This window comes from Phyllostomus hastatus, unplaced genomic scaffold (genome assembly GCF_019186645.2).
Source record: "Phyllostomus hastatus isolate PE091 unplaced genomic scaffold, TTU_PhHast_1.1 phas_scaffold_585, whole genome shotgun sequence".
Classification (NCBI taxonomy): domain Eukaryota; kingdom Metazoa; phylum Chordata; class Mammalia; order Chiroptera; family Phyllostomidae; genus Phyllostomus; species Phyllostomus hastatus.
This window is the reverse complement of record NW_025334037.1, coordinates 3258080-3285995: the sequence shown is the minus strand read 5'-3', so window position 1 is coordinate 3285995 and position 27916 is coordinate 3258080. Positions and strand designations below refer to the sequence as shown.

General features: G+C 36.5%; 1 protein-coding gene across 2 annotated transcripts in view; it reads right to left on the bottom strand.

The window, feature by feature from the left end:
• USP47 (ubiquitin specific peptidase 47) overlaps positions 1 to 20421 on the bottom strand; it is a 103950-nt gene extending 83529 nt beyond the window's left edge. For both annotated transcript variants that reach the window (XM_045825180.1, XM_045825181.1), the window contains exon 1: positions 20178 to 20421. In XM_045825180.1, coding sequence (XP_045681136.1) covers positions 20178 to 20216 — 39 coding nt within the window. In that variant the 5' untranslated portion in view covers positions 20217 to 20421. The remainder of the gene's footprint in view (positions 1 to 20177) is intronic.
• Between the last annotated feature and the right edge of the window lie 7495 nt (positions 20422 to 27916).

The following is a 27916-nucleotide window of genomic DNA, read 5'->3' as shown; positions in this document are numbered from 1 at the left end:
GAAATCACAGAAGCAGAGGTGGAACAATATTTTCCGAGTGCTGGAAGAAAACAATTGCGAATTCAGAATTCTATATCCAGCAAAAATATCCTTCAGGAATAAAGGGAAATAAAGATACTTTCAGATGAAGTAAAAGAGATTTGTTGTTAGCAGACCTACCCTAAAGGAATGGCTAAAAGAAGTTCTCTAAACAGAAAAGATGAAAATGTTATGAAACCACTTTATATTAAAAGTGAAATATAATTATTATATTCTATGATAATGTGTAAATGCTATGTTATGTAAGTAATTGGAGAACTGCCCTCATTAACACATTGCAGAACTTCACACTATAAAATAACTTAGAGTTGACTCAATGTGATATTTGGGCTATTACCACAAAAAGCTAGACATCATGAGCTCTTTTTCTTTGTCAAGTCTGTGAACTCCTGTTATATTCTTACCTATGCTGCAAAGTCAAATTCGACTTACATCATTTCAGCTTTCAACAATTTTCAAAACATGTGACCCTATATATATCACATCCATACATATACAAAAATAAGCCTTAAAAAGGCAATTCTGTTACATACTACAAACTGGATAAACCTTAAGAAAATAATGCTAAATGAAATAAGCCTGTCACAAAAGGTCAAATACTATATGATTTGTACATTTATGTACAAATACATTTGATACAAATACAAATGTATCAAAAAATACATTTATGAAATAAATGTGGAATCGCGAGTAGTCAAATTCATAGAGGCAGAAAGTAGAATGGTAGTTGCCAGAGATTAGAGGTAGGTGGGTAAGGAAATGGGAGGTTACTGCTAATGGGTAGAGTTTTGCAAAATGAAAAGATTTCTGTGGGTCGATAACGGTGTGTAGCACAACAGTGTGAATGTAGTTAATGTCACTGAACTGTACACTTAACAATGGTTAAGATGGTAAATTTCATGTTATATGTATTTTACCATAATTTTTAAAAAAATTTTTAAAGATTTTTTTTTTTTTTAGAGAGCGAAGGGAGGGAGAGAGAGAGAGAGAGAGAGAGAGAGAGAGAGAGAGACAGACAGACAGACAGACAGACAGACAGACATGAATGTGCGGTTGCTGGGGGCCGTGACCTGCAACCCAAGCATGTGCCCTGACTGGGAATCGAACCTGCCATGCTTTGGTTTGCAGCTTGCGTTCAATCCACTGAGCTATGCCAGCCAGGGCTACCATAATTTTTTAAAATATTAAAATTAAATAGAAGCCCTGGCTGGCGTAGCTCAGTGGATTGAGCGCGGGCTGGGAACCAAAGTGTCCCAGGTTCAATTCCCAGCTAGGGTACATTCCTGGGTTGCAGGCCAGAACCCCCAGCAACCGCACATTGATATCTCTCTCTCTCTCTCTCTCTCTCTCTCTCTCTCTCTCTCTCTCTCTCTCCCCCTCCCTTCCCTCTCTAAAAATAAATAAATAAAATCTTTAAAAAAAAATTAAATAGAGAACTTATGACCATAAATTTGTAAAAGTAGCAAAACTGCCTGTAAATTTGGTTTCTATTGGTCTGTGTTACAAACACATAATATAAACAAACATATTATGGATAAATGTAAATACATGAATAAGAAAAAAATTTTTCTTGTAATCCAAAACACATATAAAACCCTCCTATTTTAAGAGCTTTCATGTGATTTGAATGTATATATTCATACATGTAATGAAAAATATAGAAATAAACAGATTTCAAATTTATATGTGTGTGCATGTGTATTTTGTAGCTCCCTCAACTAAGAGAACCTAGAAGTAATGACATCCCTGTAGCAACAAATATATCTAGCATCGAGATTTTGGTTTCTGAATACCATCCTCCACAAAAAGGATCCAAGGTTTTTGTAGAAATGGCTGGTGTCAGGGCTGGGGCTGAGAAAGTCCAAAAGAACTTGGAACATCTTATATACAGTGCCAGAAAGTAAGGAAGTTTTCTAAGAATGGTGGGGTATGTCAGTTAAAATGGCTCTCACTAACCAAATCTTGACTAACTTAAACATCAAAATAAATAGATGAATTATTCAATTTAAAGTTAACATTAAAAAGATTGCTGTATAGAATGAGAGGTAATCAAATGAATAAGAGTATATATTCTAAAAACTTTAATACTATATCCTATTTCTGAATAATATTAAGATACTGCTGATGGGCAGTAAAGATTAGAGAATGGCTCTGTCTGGCCTAATACTTCTTAAGGAACCCTTAGAAAACTTATTTTCAATATTTAAAACTCACTTGCTTACTTAAAAGCAAAAATGTTAGCTACAGAAGTTATCTGCCAGGAAGTTGTGTTCCCAAATCAAACATAAAAACATTGCTCATATTTTTAAAAAATCTGATCATGAACTTTTTCTTCAACATATTTTAAATATTCAATTTAGAAACAAATGTGCATGTAAATAAATGAGAATTAAGGATAAAGACATTACTGTTAAATTTTACATAAACCAATTTAGAATTTTTAGTGCTTATTTCAGTTTTTAAATTTTTTAGAAATCAGGGGGAAGAGGGGAGAGTTGGGTGGGTGGGCTGGAATGGGAGTAAGTGGGAGAAAATTGTACTTGAACAATGATTAAAATAAAATTTAAAAAAATCATTCACTCTTTCCACTTTTGTGATTTCATGTTTTTTTTAAGATGTTATCTATTTATTTTTAGAGAGAGGGGAAGGGAGGGAGAAAGAGCGAGAGAAACATCAATGTGTGGTTGCCTCTCACATGGCCCCCACTGGGGACCTGGCATACAACCTAGGCATGTGCCCTGACTAGGAATTGAACTGGCAACCCTTTGGTTCACAGCCCGTGCTCGATACACTGAGCTACACCAGCCAGGGCTGATTTCATGTTTTAAATGTTCCATTTTAATGTGAATGAAAACTGAAGTTAAATATGTCATTAAAAGCCCTGGCCAGTTGGTTAAAAGCTCAGTTGGTTACAGTGCCGTCCCGATACGTGGAGGTTGCAGGTTCAATTCCTGGTCAGAGCACATACAAAAATTGATCAATGAATGGATAAATAAGTAGAACAACAAATCAATGTCTCTCCCCTGATCCCACTCTCTAAAATCAATAAATAAACAAAAAAATAAAGTATATTGTTAAAATATATCACATTTCTCAATTCCCATTTCTGTTCAATATTCCTAAACAGTCAAGCCTTTCTAATAAAACATCTCTATGAATCAGTATAATCAAAAAGTATTAAAAGCTATATATTACTAACAAAATTCAAGTCTTTTGAGTATCTACTTTAAGTCCATTCCCACTAGTATCCTTTATAACTTCCTCCCAAAAGTTCAGTCTTTTAAACCCTAGCTTTTTATAACATTCAGTGTTAGGTTTAAATTTCTAAAATTGTTTCTTATCTCTAGGATTTATATCATTTTTTCAAAACATAGACTTTAGCTCTTCTCTTTAAAACAAACATATCCAAAGATTTGAGATCAAGAAGATACCAGTATTTCAGAAAATCATAAACATACAATATGACATGAATGAAGACCATAACAAGTCTTTATTACAGAAAAGAAACTAAGCAGATTCTTACGAATGATTCTGCTTAGATAAAAAAATGAAAATGGTACTTTACAATATTTATTACTAAAAACTAACTACATAAGTAGAAAGTCTAATGCCATTAATGAATTCTCTAAATCAGTGATAGTCAACCCTTTTCATCTAATGGCACACACATAAGCTAATTACTAAAATTCTGTGGCACACCAAAAAATATTTTACCTTTTTTGCCAATCTGACAAAAACAATGGGTAAAATTTTGATTCATTCATACCAGATGGCTATTGTTGTGTTGGCCATTGTCTTTTTTTTTCATTTAACAATCTAAGGGCACTTCTTGAGGACACTGTCCAGTGTTTCTGGTTGGCTAATGTCGAAGCAGATCAGCACAGCGTCTGAATCAGGACAGGCCAGGGACCAGATATTATCATAGTAAAACAAACCTGAAGTGTCCCACACGCTGAGCTCAATGAGGCACTTGTCTATCTCAAAGCATGCAGTGTAGTTTTCAAACACAGTGGTGACATAACTCCCCTGGTAGGCATCCTTGGCAAACACTTGCAGCAGCACCATCTTGCTGCACATGGTGTCTGTCCCCAACCACAACTCAAGCACCACCACCAATCCCACCCTCACCCCCTCACCCTACAGCCTCCCTCCTTCCTCCTGGGCGGTGCTGCTGCCAACAGCAGCAGTCTCAGCTCACTGGCCCACACAGTGTCCCTTTGCCCTGTCCCCAACACCTTAAAAATTGTGTCACAGTGTGCTTCTTGCAGCATACCAGTTGAAAAATCTCTTCTCTAAACAAAATGTGTTCATTCAGGAAAACAGTTTCATGGTATGTTACAGTTGAGGCTTTTGGAAACAGTGTCTCTTAAAATTTTTAAGTAAATTTCTAAAAACTGATTATAAAACTGAAAAATTTTCAAGCAGATTCTAAATTCCGAAAATTATTTAGTGCAAGAGCTTTTACTTTTTTTAAAGAGTTTGTTTATTTATATTTAGAGAGAGGAGAAGGGAAGGAAAGAGAGGGAGAGAAACATCAATGCATGGTTGCCTCTCACATGCCCCCTGCTGGGGACCTGGCCTGTAACCCAGGCATATGCCCTGACTGGGAATCAAACCAGAAACCCTTTGGTTCACAGGCCGACGCTCAATACACTGAGCTACACCAGCCAGGGCAGAGCTTTTACTATTTGAAGTAAGTTTGAGAATAATCACTCCCTGCTTTAACCTGCTTTCTAAATTCAAATCTTCACAGGAATTTTCTAAAAGATGACTTTGTACCTGGTTCTAAAGGCTTAGTTTGAGGCATAAAAAAATTTTATTATAAAATTTTACTATGTTACCCATAAAACAAGCTCCCAGAGTCCCCATGATATAATTAGAAAACTAAATATACAAAACTCTTTGGAAACTGTTTTACTTGTAACAAATTATATCAAGTTTCAATTCAATTAGGAAAAAACTAACAATGTACAGTTTCAGAACTTTAAAAGAATACCATATTTTTTGGACCATAAGGCGCACCCAGGTTTAGAGGAGGAAAATAGAAAATAAAAATTTGAAGCAAAAAATTGTGGTAAAATATTTAACAACCTGTGACTCCGCTCCACTGCCGCTTCCCCCCACAGTGAGCCAGGTAAACTACATTCGAACTATAAGACACACCTACCTTTCCTCCCAAATTTGGGAGGGGTGTGTGTGTCTTATAGTCTGAAAAATACAGTAGTTTAAAATCTAACTATGATCAATAAATTAATTTGACAGTTAAGAATCAATCAGCTGAGTCATCATCACACATGACATATTAAAGCTAGATGGACCTTTGGACATCAGATCAAACTCCTTATTTTATAGTTGAATAAAAAGTAAGTCAGGAACTTGAAGGCACTTACCTAAGGTCACATATGAACACAGATCTCCTAAGAAATACAGGCTTTCTGAAGACTTTATAATGTTAGTATATTTGTGGCATTAACATTGTAAGGATATTATTTTTCCCCTCACTTCTATCCTAACTTCTTTCCACTTTTGCTTTATTCCTTTAGTAGTAGTTGTTTTCCTGGCAATGGGTAACTCACTAATAATGTACCATAGGTATCTAAACTTAGAAACTAAACAAACTCCTCTCTGGGGGAGAAATAATATGACCTTTACTATTCCCATTATCTTTATATTTCATTACAGCTAAGTTTTCTTCAGGTACAATACTGCTGACAAGCAGTGACTCAGCTTGTGATAAAACTGATTTGTTTGAAGGTCTTGAATATTCTGCATTATTACTAAATCAAAGAAGCTGTAACCATGCTGTTCATTTAGAAGCATGAATAATAATTTTCATGGAAGATTACATTCTTATAATACTCTGAACATGAAATTGTACAACTGAAAAAGTGTTCAAGTTATTTAAAACCACTTAAAGACTGTTTATTTTCTACTGGAGTAAACTATAGTGCAAAGAGCAATATACTGCAGAGGCAAAAGATCTAGACTAGAATTCTCAAGTCAAGATGGCTGGCTACTATTCTTTTAACTGTGTAATCTTAAAAAGTCACTTATCTGTGACTCTCAGGCACTACAAAATAGTTTTTCTGAAGATCAAAAGAGAATAACTTGAAAATGCTCTATAAATTATACCGTAATAGTCCCAGCTGGTGTGGCTCAGTGGATTGTGAGCCAGTCTGGGAACCAAAGGGTTGCTGGTTCAATTCCCACTCCAGGCACATGCCTGGGATGCAGGCCAGGTCCCCAGTAAGGGGCACATGAGAGGCAACTACACACTGATGTTTCTCTCCCTCTCTTTCTTCCTCCCTTCCCCTCTCTCTAAAAATAAATAAAATCTTTAAAAAATTATAACAATAATATCATATAAGAGGTATTACTTAGAATGTTACTGTCCTTATAACAGAATTTAAAAATCTCTAATCCTCAACTATAATAAGTACACATAATTTATATTTTTAAAATTTCAAAATAGGCATTTCATCAAATGGGAAAAAAATGGCAAATATCTTTTGTTTTCTGATTGCACAGCCTTCTCACAAATTTAAAAACCTACTACCAAAAAAAGTTGATAAAAACCTACTACTAAAAAGTTTATGTAGATTTATAATTTAGGGACAAATCTTATACCATATCTGGTCCAATTCCTTTATTTCACAGATGATATAATTTTTTTAATAGGCCCGGAAGGATTAAGCAACTAAGGCAAAGTCAAACCAGTGAATTTTCTGATTCCCAAACCATTGTCCTTTCAACCAGACCAGTTAGTATGTAAACCACGTTCTCAAAGAGCCTACCAAAATTATAACCATATTACCTCTTACATAATTACCCGTTTTCCCTATGTAAATCATTAACTCTTTGAGACTAGGTACTTTTCTCTCCCTTCTATCAGTACCTAGCAAAACTTTAACCATGTAAAATCTTCATAAAGAATGCTTTTTACATCAGGCTTAATAAAAAAAAGCTCAGGCACATGAAAAGATGCTCTACATTATTAGGCATTAGAGAACTGCAAATTAAACCCACAAAGAGATATCACTACACACTTACTAGAACAGGTAAAAAGCTAAACTAAACTTAAAAAAACAAAACAAAACCTGACACTGCCAAGTACCAAACAACTACAATGCTCATACACTGATGACTGCAATGCAAAATGGTACAGCCACTTCAGAAAGAGTTTAGCAGTTTCTTACAAAGTTAAAGATTCATTTACCACATGAAGACATGTCCACCCAAAACAATGTACACAAATATATGTAGCAGCTTTATTCAGGATCACCCAAAACTGGGAAAAACCCCAAATGTCCATCAGCTGGTGAATGGATAAACTGTGGCATTCAGCAATAAAAAGGAAGATTACTAATACATGCAACAGCATGGATGAATCTCAGTTTTATGACAGATGAAAGAAGTCAGACTCAAAATGCTACATACTATATGAATTTCAGTTATGTGGTATTCTGGAAAAGGCAAAATAAGAGGGCAGAAAACAGATCAGTGGTTTGCAGGGCCTGGATGTAAAAGGTGGTACTGACTTCAAGTTGCATGAGAAAACTTTTAAGGTGATGGAGATATTGTGTATCTTGATTGTAGCAGTGGTTATACAATAAGTTTGTCAAAATTCATACACTGTGTACACCTTAAATTACACCTCAGTAAACTTGACTTTTTAATAAAGATTTTATTTATTTATTTTTAGAGAGAGAAGAAAGGAAGGAGAAAGAGGAGAGAAACATCAATGTGTGGTTGCCTCTCGCACGCCCCCTACTGGGGACCTGGCCTGCAACCCAGGCATGTGCCCTGACTGGGAATCAAACCTGCAACCCTTTGGTTTGCAGGCCGGCACTCAATCCACTGAGCTACACCAGCCAGGGCATCAATAAACTTGACTTTTATAAAAAGGTCTCATTCTAGCTCTTCCACTACCTGAGACCTTGAGTAAGTTATTAAGCTTTTACAGCCTTTATGTTTTTTCACCTAAAAATGGACTATAATAGCTCATTGCTATCCTTTCAATGTTAAATCATGTTACTGAATTGTAGGAACATTTTCTGTGCTATGTCTATTTTTCTTAGAATTCTTAAAATTATATTTGTATATTTATGGTAAAGAAAGTAATGGTAAACAAGTATTTCAAGACACATGAATTTTAAATGTCAAAATTAAAGCAACAATATTTTGCAGATGTCTTTTAATAAGAAACTCCATTCTTAGGTATCTAATTATTTTTTACCAATTCCCTTTCATTACCTCTAAGTACTGTAAATAAAGTAATATATTTTACAAAGGCAAATTAAAACACCTAAACACAAATAGCGTAGACAGTTTATATCTATAAAATGAAAGAAATGTAAATAAATTCATAGATAACTTATTTATATTTACTAAAGCAACACATATCTTCCATGAGTCATAACAAAAATTCTACATTCTAATCCAGCCTGGAACTGGTTATAATCAAGAGCTCTTCTTAGTTAAATATTAAAGCCAATTTTACTTGGAGTATTGGGGATATCCTTGGGAAGATTTCATTAATCCCTTAATTAGAAATATTCCTTGTGGTATTCTCAGATGCTGCTGCTGCTGCTGCCGCCGCCACCACTGCCACTGCCACCACCACCACCACCACAATCAGATTCATCCCTCTCTAGCACAGGTGACACCTTTAGCCTGCTGACCTTCTGTCAAAAAGAAGGGGGTAAATAAGGAGTTCTCTGTCCTATGGCTCCTACCAAGATGAAAGCCTGCAAAAAGACCATCAGTAAATCACTCAGGAAGCAACCGGCTACAAATGTTGCTTTGAAAAGGTGAAGGAATCACATTATTACAAGCTTAGTACTGTGTTTGTCCATGAAAATCCTAAGTACCTTGAACTTCTCATTTGCAAACTTCTCTTCCAGCATCCAAGGGTAAGAAACTGCTCAGGACTTCCAAACAAACCTAAACTCCCTAGAGTGCAGGTACTGGCTCTTTTCTGGAGGAAAATGGGGCGGCCTATTCTTAGCCTTTTGAAGAAACCTATCTGTGTGCTATCCATATCAAATGTGTAACAATTATACCAAATGATATCCTGTCAGCACAATTCCTATGTAGAGAATGTGTTTAAGATGCATTATAATGAGAAAAAAATTATTCTTAAAATACAAAAAAGTAGCCTTGGCCATGTAACTCAGTTGGTTCAAGCATCACTCTGATACACCAAGATTGCAGGTTCAATCCCTTGTCAGGGCACATACAAGAAGCAACCAATGAATGCATTAAACAAATGGAACAACAACAAATGTTTGCTTCTCCTCTCTCTCCTCCTCCCTTTCTCTCTTTCACTAAAACCAATCAATAAAAAAAGTATCTAAGTATATGATTGCAAATAAAGAAGAGAAACAGGTGAGAGAATAAAGTATTAGCAAATTCCCCTTTCCCCCATTTTCATTTGTGTGTACATTTTTAATATTCAGGACATAAAATATTAATGTAAGCAAAATGCTTCAACGAACATGTTTCAATAATTAAATTTCATAACAATTATAAACAAATCTTTTAACCTGTTCTGGGGAAAGAGGGGGATATTTCCCTACCCCCTAATATCTACATAATAAAAATCTAAATTCCTTATAGGTATATAAATCCTTCAGAATTTTAAGACACAAAGTGCCAGAATTATCTTTTCACTCAACCACAGGCCCCCTATGCATCTACACTAAATTTTTGCCACTTCCTAAAATGCATTACAAATTTTGTTTTAAATGTTACTCCTTCTATCTAAATGTTCTCCTCCTTTACCTGGTAATTAAGTCATCCTTCGTGGTCTAGTTCAAATGTTACATTTTCACAGAATGCCCTAGATGAAGCCAATTGTGTTGGATTTGTGCTATACACATAAAGTTATTTAGTTATGACCTGACCTGTCAGGTCATAATCAGAACTATAACTTCAAGAAGCATATTTAATAACTAAAATATAACTTCATTTTCATTCTTTTTAATCCTCACCCAAAGATACTATCATTGATTTTAGAGAGAGAGGAAGAAGGTAGGGGAGAGAAACATCAATGTGAAAAACACTGATCGATTGCCTCCTGTGTGCACCCCAAATGTGGATCAAACACACAATCTAGGTATGGGCCCTGACCAGAGATCGAACTCACAACCTTTTGGTATATAAGATAATGCTCCAACCAACTGAGCCACCCAGCCAGCGCTGACTTCATTTTCATTTGATCAATAAATATTTATTGGACAACAATGTAAAACACATTGTGCTGGCCCCTACAGCGAATATGAAATAAAATAAGGTGTGAGGGAAGAAGAAACTTTCCTCTACCCCCAGGTTCTGTTGGCTGGTTTAATAATCAAATAGACATGAAACAGATTAGCAAGAGAAAATAACCAAATTTAATATATACACATGTATGGAAACCCCACATACACAAAATTCAGGGACCACATGCATAAGAGGTTCAAAGACAGAAAAGGAAAAATGGGTATATGTGACATTCTGAGCTACGGATGAGGTAAGGCACCATGGGGCCTCAGAAGGTCATTGTAAGGACAGACTTGTTTACAAATTAGTAGTTTGCCCTGCCCTACATATAGGTTGAAAGAGGTTATTTCTGATAATCCTTTATTATGGGAAAGGGCCCTATTTCAAGTTCTTCTAGGTAGTTAAGAGAGGGGCAGACGTTTCCCTTGAGCTAGAGTTGCCATTAGCTCAAAACAACTCTCATACCACAGAGGCACATCTTTGGGTGACCCATTCTGAACTCCCCACAAAAGTAATAACAGTAATGATGACAGTCACAATGATGATAAGCTAACATTAACAGAGTGCTTATTATGTAGAAGATACTTTACATGTATTAACTCATTTAATTTTCTCAACAACCCTACGACATAGTTACCAGTACCTCATTTAACTAAAGTACTGAGAAGTAACTTGCCAAAGGTCACAAAGCTGGCATTTAAGCCCAAGGCTCTCTGGCTATCCTGACTTTGAAGAGCTTCTTATCTAATAAAAACATTATTAACACATGTACCAGTTAACTTATAATAAAGGAGTATAAGTTTTTAAATGCCAAAAAACTACAGTGCTATGGGATTTCAAGGTTAGGAAAGTGCAATCAGATTGACAGAGGAGAATCAGGAAAGGCTTCTTATAGAAGACAGGCTGGACTTTGCTGTTTAGGCAGGATTTTAAGAGTATATTTTTAAAAATCAACAAAGTTCAAAACAGATATCTCAGTAATTTCCATAAAAACAGTAATCTCTCAAAAGTGAGTTGTAGGAAGTTTCATGTAAATAAAAACATTCATATACATGGCTACTTTACATATGCATGGTTCAGTTTAGCTTCATTAAACAAAAGAATAGAGCAATTATTACTGCTTCCACACCTACAAAGTAAATGTAGGGAGAGAGGAGACATCTGCTTACTTACATTACATCAATAAAATCCAGGGTCAAAAATATATGTGCTCTTTAAGAATCTTGGTGTAAAAGACCACATCATTTTGCCAATCATTTGCCATCACTGCCAAACACAATCATTTTTGCCACTTTTTAACAATGGGCAATGTTTGTACAAAATTAAATTTTTAAGACAGTGATATCTGGGCAAAATACTTTAAAGTCTGTGTGATAAATCTTAGAGAAGAACATGCCTCTGCATATCATGATACCTAAACATGTTGCCTGAGCTGAAAAAGGGATACCTTAATACCCACGAATCAGTTTTGTTGGTTAAATTTATTGAGGTGACATTGGTTAATAGAGTCATATAGGTTTCAAGTGTACATTACTGTGATATATTATCTGTACAAGGTCTGTCCAGTAGATATCCAGCCATGTAATATGAAAAATAGAGACATTTATTGAAGAAGATACAAGATACAAGAAATATTGTACATAAGACAATGATGCCTCAATCCCCTTCAAAGTAGGCATCTAAGGAGCTCTCCCAATTGCCATCAGCTGTCCCATCATATTTTCCTGAATCTCACCAATGGTCTGAAATCTCTTCCCTTTCAAAGATGATTTTAGTTTTGAGAAAAGCCAGAAGTCACAGGGTGCCAAATTTGGGCTGTTAGTGGGACTGAGTCACCTGGGTGATTTGATGTTTTGCCAAAAAACTGCATGAGATATAATGCACGAGCAGGCATGTTGTTGTGATGAAACTGCCAATCACCAGTTACCCATAGCTGTGGCCTTCTGAATCATCCAAATAGTTTCCACAGAGGAATGTTCAAGCTTAATGCAAAATGTGACGCAGATCCGTTGCTCTAATTTTAAATGTGAAGGCCACACAGCGCAGACACTCACTCAACGACATCTACCACCCCACCTGACTGGTACAGTGAAGTAGTCACTGTTTACGTATGTGCATTCCAGTCCACTCTCTTTGGCTGCCAGGTTACATCAATGTCGTGCAAACTGTTCTCATTATATTAACAATGGCTGGACTTTTTCCGGACAGACCTTTTCCTACAATGCATTGTGTACTCACCACCTAAAGTCAAATCTTTCTTTGGTCATCATATTTTGGCCCCTTTATTACTCCCCCATTCCACTGCCTTCTGGTAACCACCATACTGTTGTCTGTGTCCATCTAGCTTTTTAAGGTACCTCTTTTTAAATAAGTGTTGACTTCCAAGGATTACCAAATATCTAAGGAAAGCACCTAATAGGAAAGACAAAGCCCAAAGCAAACAAACAGGAAATCTGGAGAAAACAGAGTCTATGCAGAGAAGAAAACTACCAATGTTTCTTAAAGATAAAAGACATTGCATCCATGAAACAAAAATAGGATACAATTTAAAACTTTTCCCAGAAAAAAAATAGTGCTTGAAATTTATAAACATGACAGCAGATATAAAACCTTAGTAGAACTGGAAGACAAAGCTGAGAAAAATCTCCTATGAAGTGGGGGGGAGAAATGGAAAATAGATGAAACAAGAAAATAGATGAAGACAAAATTAGAGAAACCACTTAGCATAGGCCCAACATCTAAACAACAGGCATTCCAGACACAGAACAGGAAAACAAGCGGAAAGAAACAAAAGAAATTTCTCAGAACTGATGAGAGACCTTCTAGATCAGATAAGACTACCCTGAACAGGAGACATGGATAACAAGCAGACCTATTCCATGGAACCTAGTACGAGAATTTCAATGGGGAAAAGATTACCCAAGCTTCCTGAGAGAGGAAAAAAAGTTTTGAAATAGTGGAAAAGAATTTGCAGGAATCTCATATCCCAACAGCAATACTGAAGAAAAAAAAAAAAAAGCAGATAATGAAGCAATGTTTTCAAAATGCTGAGAGAAAATTATTTCTGATGCAGAATTATCTGTCCAGCCAAACTATCTTATAAAGGAAGGAGATAGAAACAACATTTTCAGGCACGTGAGGTCTTGAAAAAATTATATTCCATCCAGGAAGCTACTGAAAGTGATCCTCCAAAAAATAAGAAAGCAAGCAAAGAAAGTGAAGACGTTAGATACAGAACCAGGAGCCCCAACAGGAGAAATCTGAGGGGAACTACTAAGGTGACAGTAAAGGCAATCTAAGATAACAGCCAGAATTCAGGAAATTCAAATAAAAACTGGTAGGTTTGAACATAGTAAGAGATTTTATATACTTGAGAGAGAAGAGTAAATCAGGGTTTCTCAACAGTGTCAGTATTGACATTTTGGGGCACGTAATTCTTAGTCGGAGAGCAGCGCTGTCCTGTGCAGTGCAGGGTGAAATTTGGTAGCATGGCTGGCATCTACCCACTAGATATCAGTAGCACGCTCCCTACCCTCCCTCCACCTACCAAATGATTGCCAAGTGCCCTCTAAGTTGAGAGCCACTTGGCTAAATTAATAAGTATGTGGAAAACTAAGCAAAATCAAATTTAAAATATTATATTAGAGAAAACAAAATCTTGTGTAAGAAAGGAAAATAATCACAGTAAACTAGATGGCTGAACATTGACTAGTTTGGAGTCACACTGATAATAAACTTTGAATAATGATGTATGCAAACAGCTTGCAATATGACAATATTGAGAGGATTGGGAAGATTAGGAAGTGTGTCTCTGTATGGTTGGGGATAGTGGTATAAACATTTCTTCCACTATGGGAAGTCAGCAGATAATCCCTTTAAGCTGGAAAATCAAGAAGGAAAACTATAAGCATGCTATTTTGAGATGTGGAGATAAGTATCAAAAGGATGGATTGAAAATAATTGCCTCTAGAGAGCCTGAAATAAAGGGGAGAAAGAAAGTACAAAGGACTACAGTTTTTGTTAAGTAGTCCTGCAGAACTCAACTTTTAAACGTGCCCATGTATAACTTGGATAAAAATTAAATTTTAAAAAATCAACTGAGCCTAGATTATAGAAGACTTTCCTACTGGTTAAAGCCAAATGAACATAAAATCAAACAGCTATACAACTTCGAGCAAGTTACTTAACCAAATCTTACTTTGCTCATCTACAAAATAAATAATGAAAACAGCTGTCTTAAAGGGCTGTTATAGAAATTAAATGAGATACTGTATATAATTGTTTAGCATAGTGTCTGATACATAGTAGTGTTTATAAATAGCACCTATTATTCAATTTGCATAGAAGGTAATAATTATAAACTTTAAAACAGGTAAATCCCAGTATTATCTGCTTTTGAAAGTACTTCTGGCACTTGTGAGGAGGATGGCTAGCAAAGGGAAGAGCTCAGAAGCTGAGAAACCATTAGAAGAGCTACATTTGAATGAGAAAATAGAGTCAGAGCCAAGGATAGAAAAATAAGGATACCAGAGATATTTTCCAAGTGATGAATAAACTACAGTATATATGAGAAAAGGAAAAAGGTGGAATCCAAAAACTGTTCTTTTTTTAAAAACAGATTTTATTTATTTATTTTTAGAAAGAGGGGAAGGGAAGGAGAAAGAGAGGAAAAGAAACATCAACGTGTGGCTGCCTCTTGAGTGCCCCCTACAAGGGACCTGGTCCACAACCCAGGCATGTGCCCTGACTGGGAATTGAACCAGGGACCCCTTGGTTCACAGGCCAGCATTCAATCCACTGAGCCACACAAGCCAGGGCCCAAAAAATGTTCTTAACTTAAGCAAAGAAAATAGATCGTGATGACAAAAACTGAACAAGAGACTACAAAGAATTATGTTGAGAGAAGGATGTGAGAAATAAGATACATGAGATTGACATTATTCACATTTAATTTGTGGGTTGTATAGTACATGCAGGTAGACATCTGAATCCAAAGGAAGAGAGGTGAGGGCTAGAGATAAAAATATGTAAATTACAATCAAAAGTTGAAGTCCTACAAGTGGATCATGTTACTTTGTGGCAAATATACAAAGCATGAAGACAGGTGGAAAAAAAACCCATAAGCACGAAAAGCAAGACAACGCTATATAAATAACTACTTCAAAAACTACAATCAGATCATCTACATTTAAATCATCTAAATGTACATGCCTCATTGTTGAAATACATAAAGATAAAAATCTAAATATAGTCCAATAATCTAGATATCCAGAAATAGCAACTGTTAATATTTTAGAGTATTCTTTCTAAATCTTCCAAGTCATACAACCCTAAATTGTCTATTTTTTCTTGATAAAATTGGAATCATATACAACTCTGCATTGTTTCACTTTATTAAATTAGTATTTTCAATGCTATCTGAAATACTAATGATTTTTATTAAATACTCCAACTTTTGTAAGCCACTGATTACTGTTACCTAACATACTTGCTTCTTACTGGGAAGGGAGAATCTATGCCACAAATTTAAGGAAAAATAGGCTAATTTAAAAGAACCACCAAAAACAATAATGACCATTATAGTACATTTTCTCAAGTGATTTAATTAGGACAAATATTATTAAAATACACACTTGACATGCTCATTAATAGATATTGATGAATTTTATTTAAAAACAAAATAGAAAAAACTCAGACAACAGAGATGAAAAACAAGTTGTTTTAATGTTTTTGGGGGCTATCAATACCAACGGCCCTTATATAGTTGTGAGGTCATTGTGAAGTTCAAATGAGTTAATACACAGGAAGAACATACAACAGTACCTGACATATAATAAATGCTTAATAAATATTGGTTATTACTACCATCATCATTAGTTCTTGATGGAAGTAGTGTTTATTACATGGAAAAGAGAGGCAGAAAAAACCCAGACAGATGGAACTGCATTCTTTTTCTTTCATTTTTCCATCTTTTCTACATTAATATACTGCTTGGACATCAGTTTAAGTGTTGCAGTGAAAGTATTATTTTAAAAGCATTAGTAAATATGTACCCTAACCTTAATAAGATACTTGAGGGAAGAGTGAATTTTTTCTACTTCTTCTAAATTTTCACTACATGGCAAAGTACACGTAATATGGACAGTGAATACTCAATAAATAATAATGTCACAAATCCTTGTAAGAGAATAATAAAAACAACAAAGTAATAAAAAGAAATTGTGAAGACATTAAAATAGAGATCTCAAAGCCAATATTAATATGCAACAATTCTTAGACATACAGCAGAGTGAAAAAGTGAGGTGCAAAGCTTTATTGTTAACCACAATGAACAGACCACACTCTTTGCTCTTTTCTGGGCACAACAATTTAGCAGAAATACTAAAAACACTGAAATATGCCCAAAAGAGAACAACTGAGAAACAGTTCAAGAACTGAGATGCTCACTCAGACTATATGTAGAACAGAGAGGGTTTGCCCTCCTGCTCCTCTCCTCCAACTTCATCAGTGAGAAAAAGGCATCCTACAAAAAATGACTAAAAGATTTTTCTATTGTCCAAAGGCAATTATTAAAAGATGGCCACAACACAGATCTAGACATCTCTCAACTCAAAAACTTAATAGATCTCTTCTAAACCAAAGATATTATGAAAGATTAGTCATGAAGGTATTCAAGCAAAGACTGGAAAACAGCTTGCCAAGGATTTTGTGGAAAACACCCAAGCAGGGGGTAACCAGTCAGAATTCTAAGTTTCCATACAACCCCTAACCACACATCAATGACTATTTGCTCCAGGAAGGACAGTCCTAGACCTAAAATATATGCAAAAACGAGAGAGACAGAGGTAGAGACAGAAAGGTAGAGAGAGACAGACAGACAGACGGACAGAGATCTGCTGCCAAGAAATTCATAACATAATATATAAAATATATATTACAGTTTGAGACCATAATAGATGTCACAAAGCATTATTTGTTAAATTCCAAATGAATTCTATTAATATATAAGGGTCTCCTAAGAAGGAGAAATTTCTAAGGTTAAAATGCTCTCAGAAAGGTTTAAGAATAAATAAGATATGAGGTACTTGTGGGAAAAAATGTGTATGAAGGTTCTGAACAGGTGGAGAAAAGAAGAAAAGAGAGAACAGCAGAAATAGAAATGAAAAGCAAGTTAGAAACCTGTTTGGATGCATTAAAAACATGTTTCATGGGAGAAGAGCTAAGCTGAAAGGGCAGGTTATGGCCAGAATCAAACTGCACTAGGCCTTGAATATCAAGCTAAGTAGTTTCAACTTTATCCTTCATACACAGCAACTGTAGCAACTACTAGACTCTGCTGTAGCCACAGACAATGGTAAATAAATGCGGGGGCATGGCTGCATTCCAATGAAACTTTACTTACTGACACTGATATATGAATTACACCTATTTCTGTATCACAGAGTATTATTTTGATTTTTCTCAACAATTTGGAACTCAACTCTTGGGCCATAGAAAACCAGACTGTGAGCTGGGTTTGGCCCCTGGGCGATTGTGTGTCAAGCCCTGTCCTACACTAAGCTGCCTAAAAACTCTCCAAATTGTTGGCAATAAGCCATTAAAACAGAAGAAATTTTAAAATTTTGTGATTTATTTTCTCATAGTAAATGTACTTAGAGAGTTATAAAATATTCTTACAGAGCCTCTTTTTACTTGGAAGGACCTGTAAAAGAGAGTATAATCAAGGAGTTTGTCAGTTCTACTCCTAGCCCTGTCATTAACTCATTTTGTGACCCTGAACAAGTCATTCTCAATCCTCTGGCCCTAACCTTCTCATCTGTAAAGTGAAGGGATATACATTACTAGATGATCACTGTGCTCTCTCTCAGCTTTAGCACTCTATGATTCTACTACTACTTAAGGAGACTGGAGAGAAGAAAACATACACCAGACAAAAGTGATGACTGAGGACACAGAAAAGAAGAAAAAGGCACTGACTAGATGTGTGAGCAGACAGAACAGGCAGGAAAAAAGACCAGAAAAGTACAATATTACAAAAATCAAGATATGTTTTTTTAAAGTATCAAATGCAAAAGAAAATTAAAGGAAGAGAAGTGAGCAAGAAGTCAAGGAATATGGCCATCGAAAAAGAAAGGACCAGTTAGCTAGATTAAAAAAGGCAAGGACTTCAAGTGACAGTCGAGGCTTAAGAGTACTGTGCACGCTCCCAGAAATCGCGAGAGGCGCTGGGGAAAAGACCGAAGATGAGTCCAGGGAACAGAAAATAAAGGCACATGGTCCAGAAAAAGTAGAAAGAAAAAAAAGTTGAGGTAAACTTGAAGCTTCAGGTAAGGGAGTTAGCCTTAAAAAGGTGAGGCATTTTATCTCTAAAATCCAAAAGGGAAAAAAAAAAGCAGCATTACAGTATCAGTTTTCATGTTTTCTATACATCCAGTTAGGGAAATAAATCTAGTATTGGCTTTTCTTAAAGCAGAGTTCCACTTATTAATGTATTTTGTAATGGCCAAAAACTTAAAAACTAATTTTGATTTTCATAAGAATGAAAACCAGCAATGTACAGTTCTAAAAGAAAATGCATATTTAAATCTTCTTACAATACCTATCACTTCCATCCTTACTTATATGAGAGTTACTTTTGTAGTAAAGTACCTAAGCCCTAATTGGGGCTCAACAAATACTAGTGTTCTCTTTCTTAATAGCTCTGAAAGCTCCCAAAACAAGACTTCTGATTAATTCACCTGTTTATCTGCTTTGCACAGGTGATGGTTTATGAATACTGACACAACTGAATTAAAACTGTCCTTACAAAAACAATTACCGTCTGTTAAAGTTGGAAAAATATTTATATCATAGATACATAATTCCAATATCACTAGAGCTTGCTTTAAGTAGCAACAAATTACTACAAAGCAACTAAAAAATTAAGAAATTTTAATGACCGTCACTTATAAATATCAAGATCACAGCTAATTTCAGACACCTGCCTCTATTTAAGGTGTATGGGAAATAAAAATCCAAAGCATTAGCCTGAAGATCAACCAGTTAAAAATACACATTTGTATATGCTGAAAATATTTACAAAGCCAACAGGGATACTATTAATACATTGAAATTCACTGGCCAGTGCTGGATTCTACCATTAATCTTCCAATATTCAAGAGAAGCCAAGAAGTCGAGGCCTCTCATATCACTTGCTTTTAAGAAATTTAGTAAGTCACCCAAACTGGCATACACAACCCAAGTTAACAAAAAGTAGTTCAGCTCTCCATACGTTAATGTTAAGCTCTTACCTTTATGTCCAAGTCACATCTACTACTTTTCAGCGATGTTTGGTAGGCCCCATTTAGGCAGGACATTAGTGCTACCCAGTAACAGCAGTTCATAAAAGTCTTAACAGTTAACTCTGCCCTCCCACAGATCTCAAGTCGGGTGTAGATTTCACAAGCCCTGAAAGTTATACACTGCCACTGTCAAAACCAGAAGAAGCACCGTCACCCTGTCGAGCCCATCAAGAACTGTTGCAGAATTTTTTCTTTGCAATTACCTATCTTGGCTTGACATGTTAAATAAGGACTTAAAAAGCCATTTCCCCCAAAGCGGGACCTGATACCCTCCAGTACGCTCCTTTATTTGTCCAGTCCCACAAACCCGCGGGGGGACGTCTCTGCTTCCCTAGCCCCCTAGATCCACTCGGGTCTCCCAGCCGCTCGCCGCACCCACCGTGTACGGCACCCCCCACCACCACCTTTCAAGTCCTCCTTGCCCCACACCCAGGCCCGCACACGAGGTGGGCCCACAGCCGACCCCTCGCTCGGGCCCGCGCTGCCTCCAGTGGCCGCAGGCCTCAGGCCTAGCCGCCTCCGCTGGTCCCTCACCTCTTTCGGAACCAGTTGGTTCTCCTCTCCGGGCACCATCGCTCCGACTCTGGCCGCTCCTCTCCGCCCTGCCGGGGGAGGGGGGAGGTGGCGGCGGCTCTCTCTCAGGAGAGAATAGCGGTGGCAGTCATCCTCTCCACCGCCAGCGCTCTGGCAACCTAGGAGGCCTCAGCCTGGGCCTCAGACACCAGCGCGCAGATACCGACCCACCGCTCCGCCGCCGCCGTCGCCTTAGTTGTCGGCCCCTCCCCCAGCTCGCTGCAATCAATGGAAAAATGGCGGCGTCTGCTCTCGCGAGAATTCGAGCTTCGGGGCTCGGAGCCCGGCGCTTGGCTCCGAAGGTGGCGAGGCAGCTGTCACTTGCGTATAATTATGTCAGCTCTTCTTCAGCCTCAGGGGGTACAAAATTGGTTGAGCAGCTACGGAAACGCTTTTTGATAGAGGCAGTTTGGACTGTCCATCTCGGCACTCCCTTTGCCTGCAGGGAAAAACCCAGGCCTTAGAGTCCTCCATTCCTTCTCGGACTGTTCCTACTCCCTGCCCACCAAGGAAACACGGTGCCTAAAGCCCTTTCCCCTACCCTACCAGCAATATTGCTCTCCCTTACGGTTAGATAAGTGCCTGAACTTCATCCCCTCTTCACTTACTCCTGGCCTCTTCCTGGAAGAGAGAGCACCATGGTCTACCTCCTGGCCTCCGCCTTCAAACACAGCACAGCCAGAAAAGTGCGTTTTCTTTTTTCCCTTATCCCTGCCCTCCCCACGGCCCTGGCTGGAGGGACACCAGGGCCTATCTCTTGCTGAAGGGAGGCAATAGCCCTGGCCTCAGAGAAGTGGTGTCACATCTCCACCCCACGTACACCTCCATTAGAGCTGCATTCCCCTGTGGCCCTTCTCCAACAGGTTCCAGCCTGGGACTGAGATGGCTTCAGAGGGTAGGGCTGCAGTTTGAACCTATGATCCTCTTTAAACATGTTTTTTTAGAGGGCTTTAATCTCCTCTAGCAGTAAGCATTGTGCTATGTTTTACACTAAACAAATTCTCCAAGTTATTTTTCCAAATTCTATTCATTCTTCCAAAAAAAATTCTTTTATAAAGAATCAGTGCGATGTTTTTCATGAGAATTTCCATGGATACGGTGATTTGACAGCATGCTGGGATAATATAATCCTACCTTGTTCCGAACTACCTGTACCTGTGCTCTCCAAACTTTTTTTTGACTACACTTTATTACCTAAAAGAAAAAAAAGTCTATACACTTATGCAAGTTACATTCACATCCTGCTACCTATAATGTAAACATTTTGAATGTAAAAAGGATAAGATAAAGATGAAATAAACATTTAAAGTTAACTATGAGTTATTTTATACTAAAAATCCAACTTCAGGCCAAGATGGAGGCATAACTGGATACATTTTGCCTCCTCTCACAACCAAAAAAAGGACAACAACAAACAAAAACAAAAAAATGACCATAACTGCCAGGAAACCTGCTTGAACATACACAAACCCACCATCTACCCAGGAATCAGCAGCAGAAGGGCCTGATTAGCTTGTGGGTAGTAGAGGAAGTGACTGAAAGCCAGCAGAGAGCCTAGCAAGCAGCATTGTTCTATCGCTGACCCCTCCCCAACATACAGCACTACTCACAGTAAAGTGAGTTGCCCAGCCCTGGTGAATATCTAAGGCAACACCCCTTACAATGTAACAGGTACACAAAGACAAAAAAAAAAATATATGGCCCTAATGAAAGAACAGACCAAAGCTCAAAAAATAGAACTAGGTGATGAAGAGATAGCCAACCTATCAGATTCAGAGTTCAAAACACTGGTAATCAGGATGCTCACAGAAATGGTTGAGTATGGTTGAGAGGAAGAAGTAAATGTTATGCAAGATGAGATAAAGTAAAATATGCAGGGAACCAACAGTAAAGGGAAGGAAACCGGGACTCAAATCAACAGTTTGGACCAGAAGGGAGAAATAAACTTTCAACCAGAATAGAATGAAGAAATAAGAATTCGAAAAAATGAGGAGAGGCGTAGAAAACTGCAGGACAATTTTAAACATTTCAATGTTTGAATCATAGGGGTGCCAGAAGGAGAAGAGGAAGAGCAAGAAATGGAAAAGTTATTTGAAAAAAGAATGAAGGAGAACCCCAATCTGGCAAAGGAAATAGACTTCCAGGAAGTCCAGAATGCTCAAAAAGTCCCAAAGAAGTTGAACTCAAGGAGGAACACACCAAGGCACATCATAATTACCTTACCCAAGATTAAAGATAAAGAGAGAATCTTAAAAGCAGCAAGAGAAAAGGGACAGTTACTTACAAAGGAGTTCCTATAAGACTGTCAGCCAATTTCTCAGAAGGGACCTTACAGGCAAGAAGGGTCTGGAAAGAAGTATTCCAAGTCATGAAAGGCAAGGACTTACATCCGAGATTACTCTATCCAGCAAAGCTATCATTTAGAATGGGAGGGCAGATAAAGCGCTTCCCAGATAAGGTAGAGTTAAAGGAGTTTATCACCATCAAACTCTTATTACATGAGATGTTAAAGGGACTTATCTAAAAAAAAAGATGATCACAAATATGAACAGTAAAATGATAAGAAGCTCTCAACTATCAACAACTTAACCTAAAAAAAACAATGAAAAAACAAACTAAGTGAACAACTAGAACAGGAACAGAATCACAAAAATGGAGATCACATGGAGGGTTATCAGCAGGGAAAGGGAGGGGGAAGAATGGGGGGAAAGATACAGGGAATAAGAAGCATAAATGGTAGGTACAAAATAGATAGGGGGAGGTTAAGAATAGTATAGGAAATGGAGAAGCCAAAGAACGTATATGCATGACCCATGGCCATGAACTAAGGAGGAGGGGTACAGGGCAGAGGGTAATGGGGGGGGGGGAATGGGACAACTGTGTAGCATAATCAATAAAATATTTTTTAAAAAGACTTGTTACTCTCAGTGAAAATATTTAGTGAAAGCGATATGATTGACTAGGTCTCAGTGCTTTACAAAATCTTTAATATCTTGTGAAAGTTATTAAAATGTCTGATTCAACCTTCAGATTATTTCTGTAGTTCATTGTAATGACTGTCATAAGCTGAAAAAGATAGAAAGATATGTAGATCCTAATGGAAGAAGTACATCTTTGGCTGCTCTTACTAATGTGGTTCCATTTTTGTCACTTCTATCCATCAACCATGAAAAGTTTTTGTTGCAATTTAACTAATAACTTTTTATTTTACCTATTGTCAGCCAGGAGATGTTGCATTTTTATATTTTTAACAAACGGGTTCAAAAATATTTTTAACAAATGGGTCCATAACTCTCTGGAATCATTGCTTAGAGGATTTTTAAGTAGGTTGAAAAATTCTGTCTTCAAGTTTTAGTGTACATGTATAACTTTTTTTAAGTACCAATAATCTTGTCTTCATTTAAAATTTTGATATTTTTGTTCATCACAGATTTTCACATTTTGACTTTGTAAAATGTTACATTAAGATAATTATTTTGATTCCTGAGTTTTGGGGGCTCCCTTAAATTGTGTACCTGAGATGAATGCCTCACTTGCCTCACTTGCCTCACAGCAATCTCAGCCTTGGGTAGCATGCATACATTATTTTTGCATCAAAATCACACAATGGAAGTGTTTCCAAATCTCTGATTTCAAAATGTCATCCCCACTACTTGATAAGATGACTTCTATAGAACTCATACTAGAAGTAGACATGTCCTGTCTAGTATTGTTTTTTTGGCTTATGCTTGCATTTGTATCTCCAACTCATGTTTTCTTTACAGGAATCTTTTTCTAAAAGATTTTATTTATTTATTTTTAGAGAGGGAAGGGTGGGAGAAAGAGAGAGAGAGAAACATCAATGTGGGGTTGCTGGGGGTCATGGCCTGCAACCCAGGCATGTACCTTGACTGGGAATCGAACCTGCGACACTTTGGTTCGCAGCCCACGCTCAATCCACTGAGCTATGCCAGCCAGGGTGAAATCTTTTTTTTTAGCTCCTTTCATTTTAGTGGGTGTTAGTTCAATGAAATAATAATGTAATTGGTAAATTTACTTAGCCCAGGACACATAAACCAGAATAAATCACAATATATTAAAAAGAAAGAAAATAAATAAATCCCTGAATTATTCTCCACATTGCATAACTTGCACTTTTCACTCATCAATAGTGAGATGCCAGTATAAATCTGTATACTAAATACTTGTAAGACATTTTTTAGATAAAAAATATTTTGAAGGTACTAATGTTTTCTTCCTATGATCTACCTTCTCTGGTTACACACTCTTCTCTTCTCTTCAGAGGCCTTTAGCATGACTTTACCTATCAGCCTATTAGCTTGATATGTTGACAGGCATACAATAAATATTTCTGGATTAAAAATGTGAATGCACTAATTTATTAGTAAATAAGTGGACCAATAGAGATGTAGGGCTACTCTTCCTAGCAAGTGTAGTTACTGATATTACACATACATGTGCTTATTTTATAGATTGATTCTGACTCCAATCCTGACCTTTCCCATGGGCTCCAAACTCATACAACCAACTATCTTTTTGATGACTCTACATATCTCGAATTTAACTTGACTTGAACAAAACATTTGATTTCTAAGCCTCTCCCACCTTTCTCCTGCAACATATGTTCTGTCCGTTCTGCTACCTCAAGAGATTGCACCATCAATTCAGTTTATCAAGCCAAAAAGGTGGGAATCTTCATCTTACATTTAATTCATTAATAAACACTGTTGCTTCCTCCTCTGAAATATATCCAACCCAAGCACTTCTCCTTATGTCCACTGTTGCCCATCCCATTCCAATCATCATCTTTTCTTGCCTGGACTACTGCAACCGTCTCCTAACTGGGCTCCTGGCTTCTACTGTTACCCTCCAACAATTTGTACTCCACACAGCAGCTTTTAAAAATATTTCAGATTATGTGCTTCTCTTAATTAAAATCTTTCAAAGAGTCACCACTCCACTCAGCTTAAAAACCACACTCCTAGTGATGGCCTGTAAAACCCAATGCAATCTAGTCTGTCTGCCTTGCTCATCTCATGTACCACCCTTCCTCTTACAACAATGACACACTACTTAGTTTTTATTGAAGTTTTTCAAGTACAGCACATTTATCTCTGCTACAAAGACTTTGCACTAGTTATTCCCTTTCCCAAATGTTCTTCCCCCCAAATCTTTTCCCTTATCTAGTTCCATCTTGTCATTTGGGCCTCTCAAATGTTACCTCTTCAAAGAGGACTTCCATGACCATTCAATATAGACTGGTTGTCCTTAATGTGTATCCTCTGTGCCTAGAACAGTGCCTGGCACATAGTAAGTTGTTTAATAAATTTTTGTTAAATTAATGACCTTTTAAAGATAAGATTCTCATTGTTAAAATTCCAGGACTAGGGTAGATCATAGGCTTGTTGCTTTTCCTCATACATTTTTTTGGATTATTTTTCCTTTCCCCTTCACTCTAAAATGTTCATAATATAACTTCAGTCAAAACATAAAATATACATGACACAAAAACAAATTGAAGGACATCCTATAGGATACCTGACTGCTATCCCTTAAAATGGTTAAGCTCACAAAAAAAAATTTAAAAAGAGTAGTTGTCACAGACCAGAGGAGAATGGGGACACATGACAATTAGATGCCATGTGGTACCCAGAACTAGATCCTGGAACAAAAAGATAATATTATAAGAAAAATTAGTAAAGTTCAAATAAAATCTGTAATTTGCTTACTAATAATGCTTCAATGCCAGCTTCTTAGTTTTGACAACTGTATGATGGTCATGTAAGAGGTTGACCATGGGGGACCTGGGAGGGGTACATGTGGACTCTCTGCTCAGTCTCAGCAACTTTCTTAAAAATCTAAAATTTGTCTAAAATAAAAAGTGTATTTAAAAATGTTCATGATAATAAAAATACTTTTTTTAATATTTCAAGACCCTTTGTAAAATATTTCTATATTTTTAACTATTATTTTTTAATTTTTTAAAAGATTTTATTTATTTTTAGAAAGAAGGGAAGGACGGGAGAGAAACATCAATGTGTGGTTGCCTCTCGTGCATCCCCTACTGGGAACCTGGCCTGCAACCCAGGTGTGTGCCTTGACTGTGAATTGAACCAGCAACGCTTTGGTTCATAGACCCTTACTCAATCCACTGAGCTATCCCAGCCAAGGCTATATTTTCAACTATTTTTAAAAAGCCGTGTAGTCAAAGTCATACTGTACTATTTAAAGAGCTAGTGACAATATTCCCCACTATGATTGTAACTATTAGTAATAATGTTAAATGTATTTCATTAATGTGAATAGAAATTTAACCATAATTATGTTTTAATAAGATGTGATACGGCTTTGGAGACCAACTGACCTGTTTTGAGACCTAAGCTCTGACACTTTTCAATATAAAACCTCTCTGAACCTCTTTTTTCTCAACTAGAAAATGGGAATAATAAAGTAGACACTTGGCATTTATCAATTTAATATCTGCAGTTTGGACCAGAAAAGTGCATCATGTGTAGCTTTCTGTTATTGTGCCAAAGGAGTTTAAATTGTATACATTAGCCAGAATACAGAAGACTGTATGGCTGAGTACCTGAAAGAATAAGCTGAAAATTGGTTACCTGAATTTGAATCCTACTTCTGCTTTATTAATTGTATGGCCTTCCTTGGATAGCTCTCTTAAGTGCACTAAGCTCTTGTTTTCTTATCTATAAAATGAAGATAATAATAGCCCCACTTTATAAGGTTACATTAAATAGTAAAGAAAATAATAATAATCACAAAACTTTAACATTTAAGATTGGTTAAATATATATATTTTATATATAAAAAAATATATATATATAACAAAGCCTAGAAGTATAAAGAAAAATATGGTTAATTTATATATATAATCTCCTGCCCTATTCTAGGTGCTTTACACATGTTATTTGATTAAATTCTATCAACTATTCTATACATAGCTACTACTACTATCCTTGTCTTACAAATGAAGAACTTGATATGGAACCTTTGAAACCTGTAGCACACTGTCTAGCATATACTAAATAATCAATATATACTGGTTATAATTATCCCAGCACTAGACTGATCTCCACAATGCAGCCTTAACAATACCTGGCATATAGCAGTTTCTTTTAAATATTTGTTGAGTAAATGAGTAAATACACTAGTCATTTAGCTAATGAATGAATCTTGTTAATCACCCCACAACTATACTTTGATAGTTTTAATGGCGCCTACTCTTTTCCACTTACACAATACCTCCCTTAAAATGTTTAATTTTTATTTTTTTGAAAATGGCTCTGAATAGAAATTCAACTATTAGCATGAGATTGAAAAAATTAATAAAGTGACAGCTCTTAGCCACGAGATAGGCTCTTTGATTTAGTTAGAGTAAAATGGAAAATTAGTAAACAGTTTATATTTGTAATGGAAATGACATCATCAATAAAGAAACAAGAAAAGTCAATTTGGGAAACTATTTCAGTGAGTGTTTCCACCACTACAAAAAAAGTCTTCAATTGAGTAGGAAATCTAGTAAACATTAAAAAAAAGACTAATTATTGGTATAAAATAAGAACAGGAAACACGATACTCAAGAAAATGTAATCCAGGAGAAACCTAGGAACATGTACAAATATTTTTATGAAGCAATGGAGTGAGGACATTAGTGGAGCTCTCAATCCACTTTGGCCACAAAG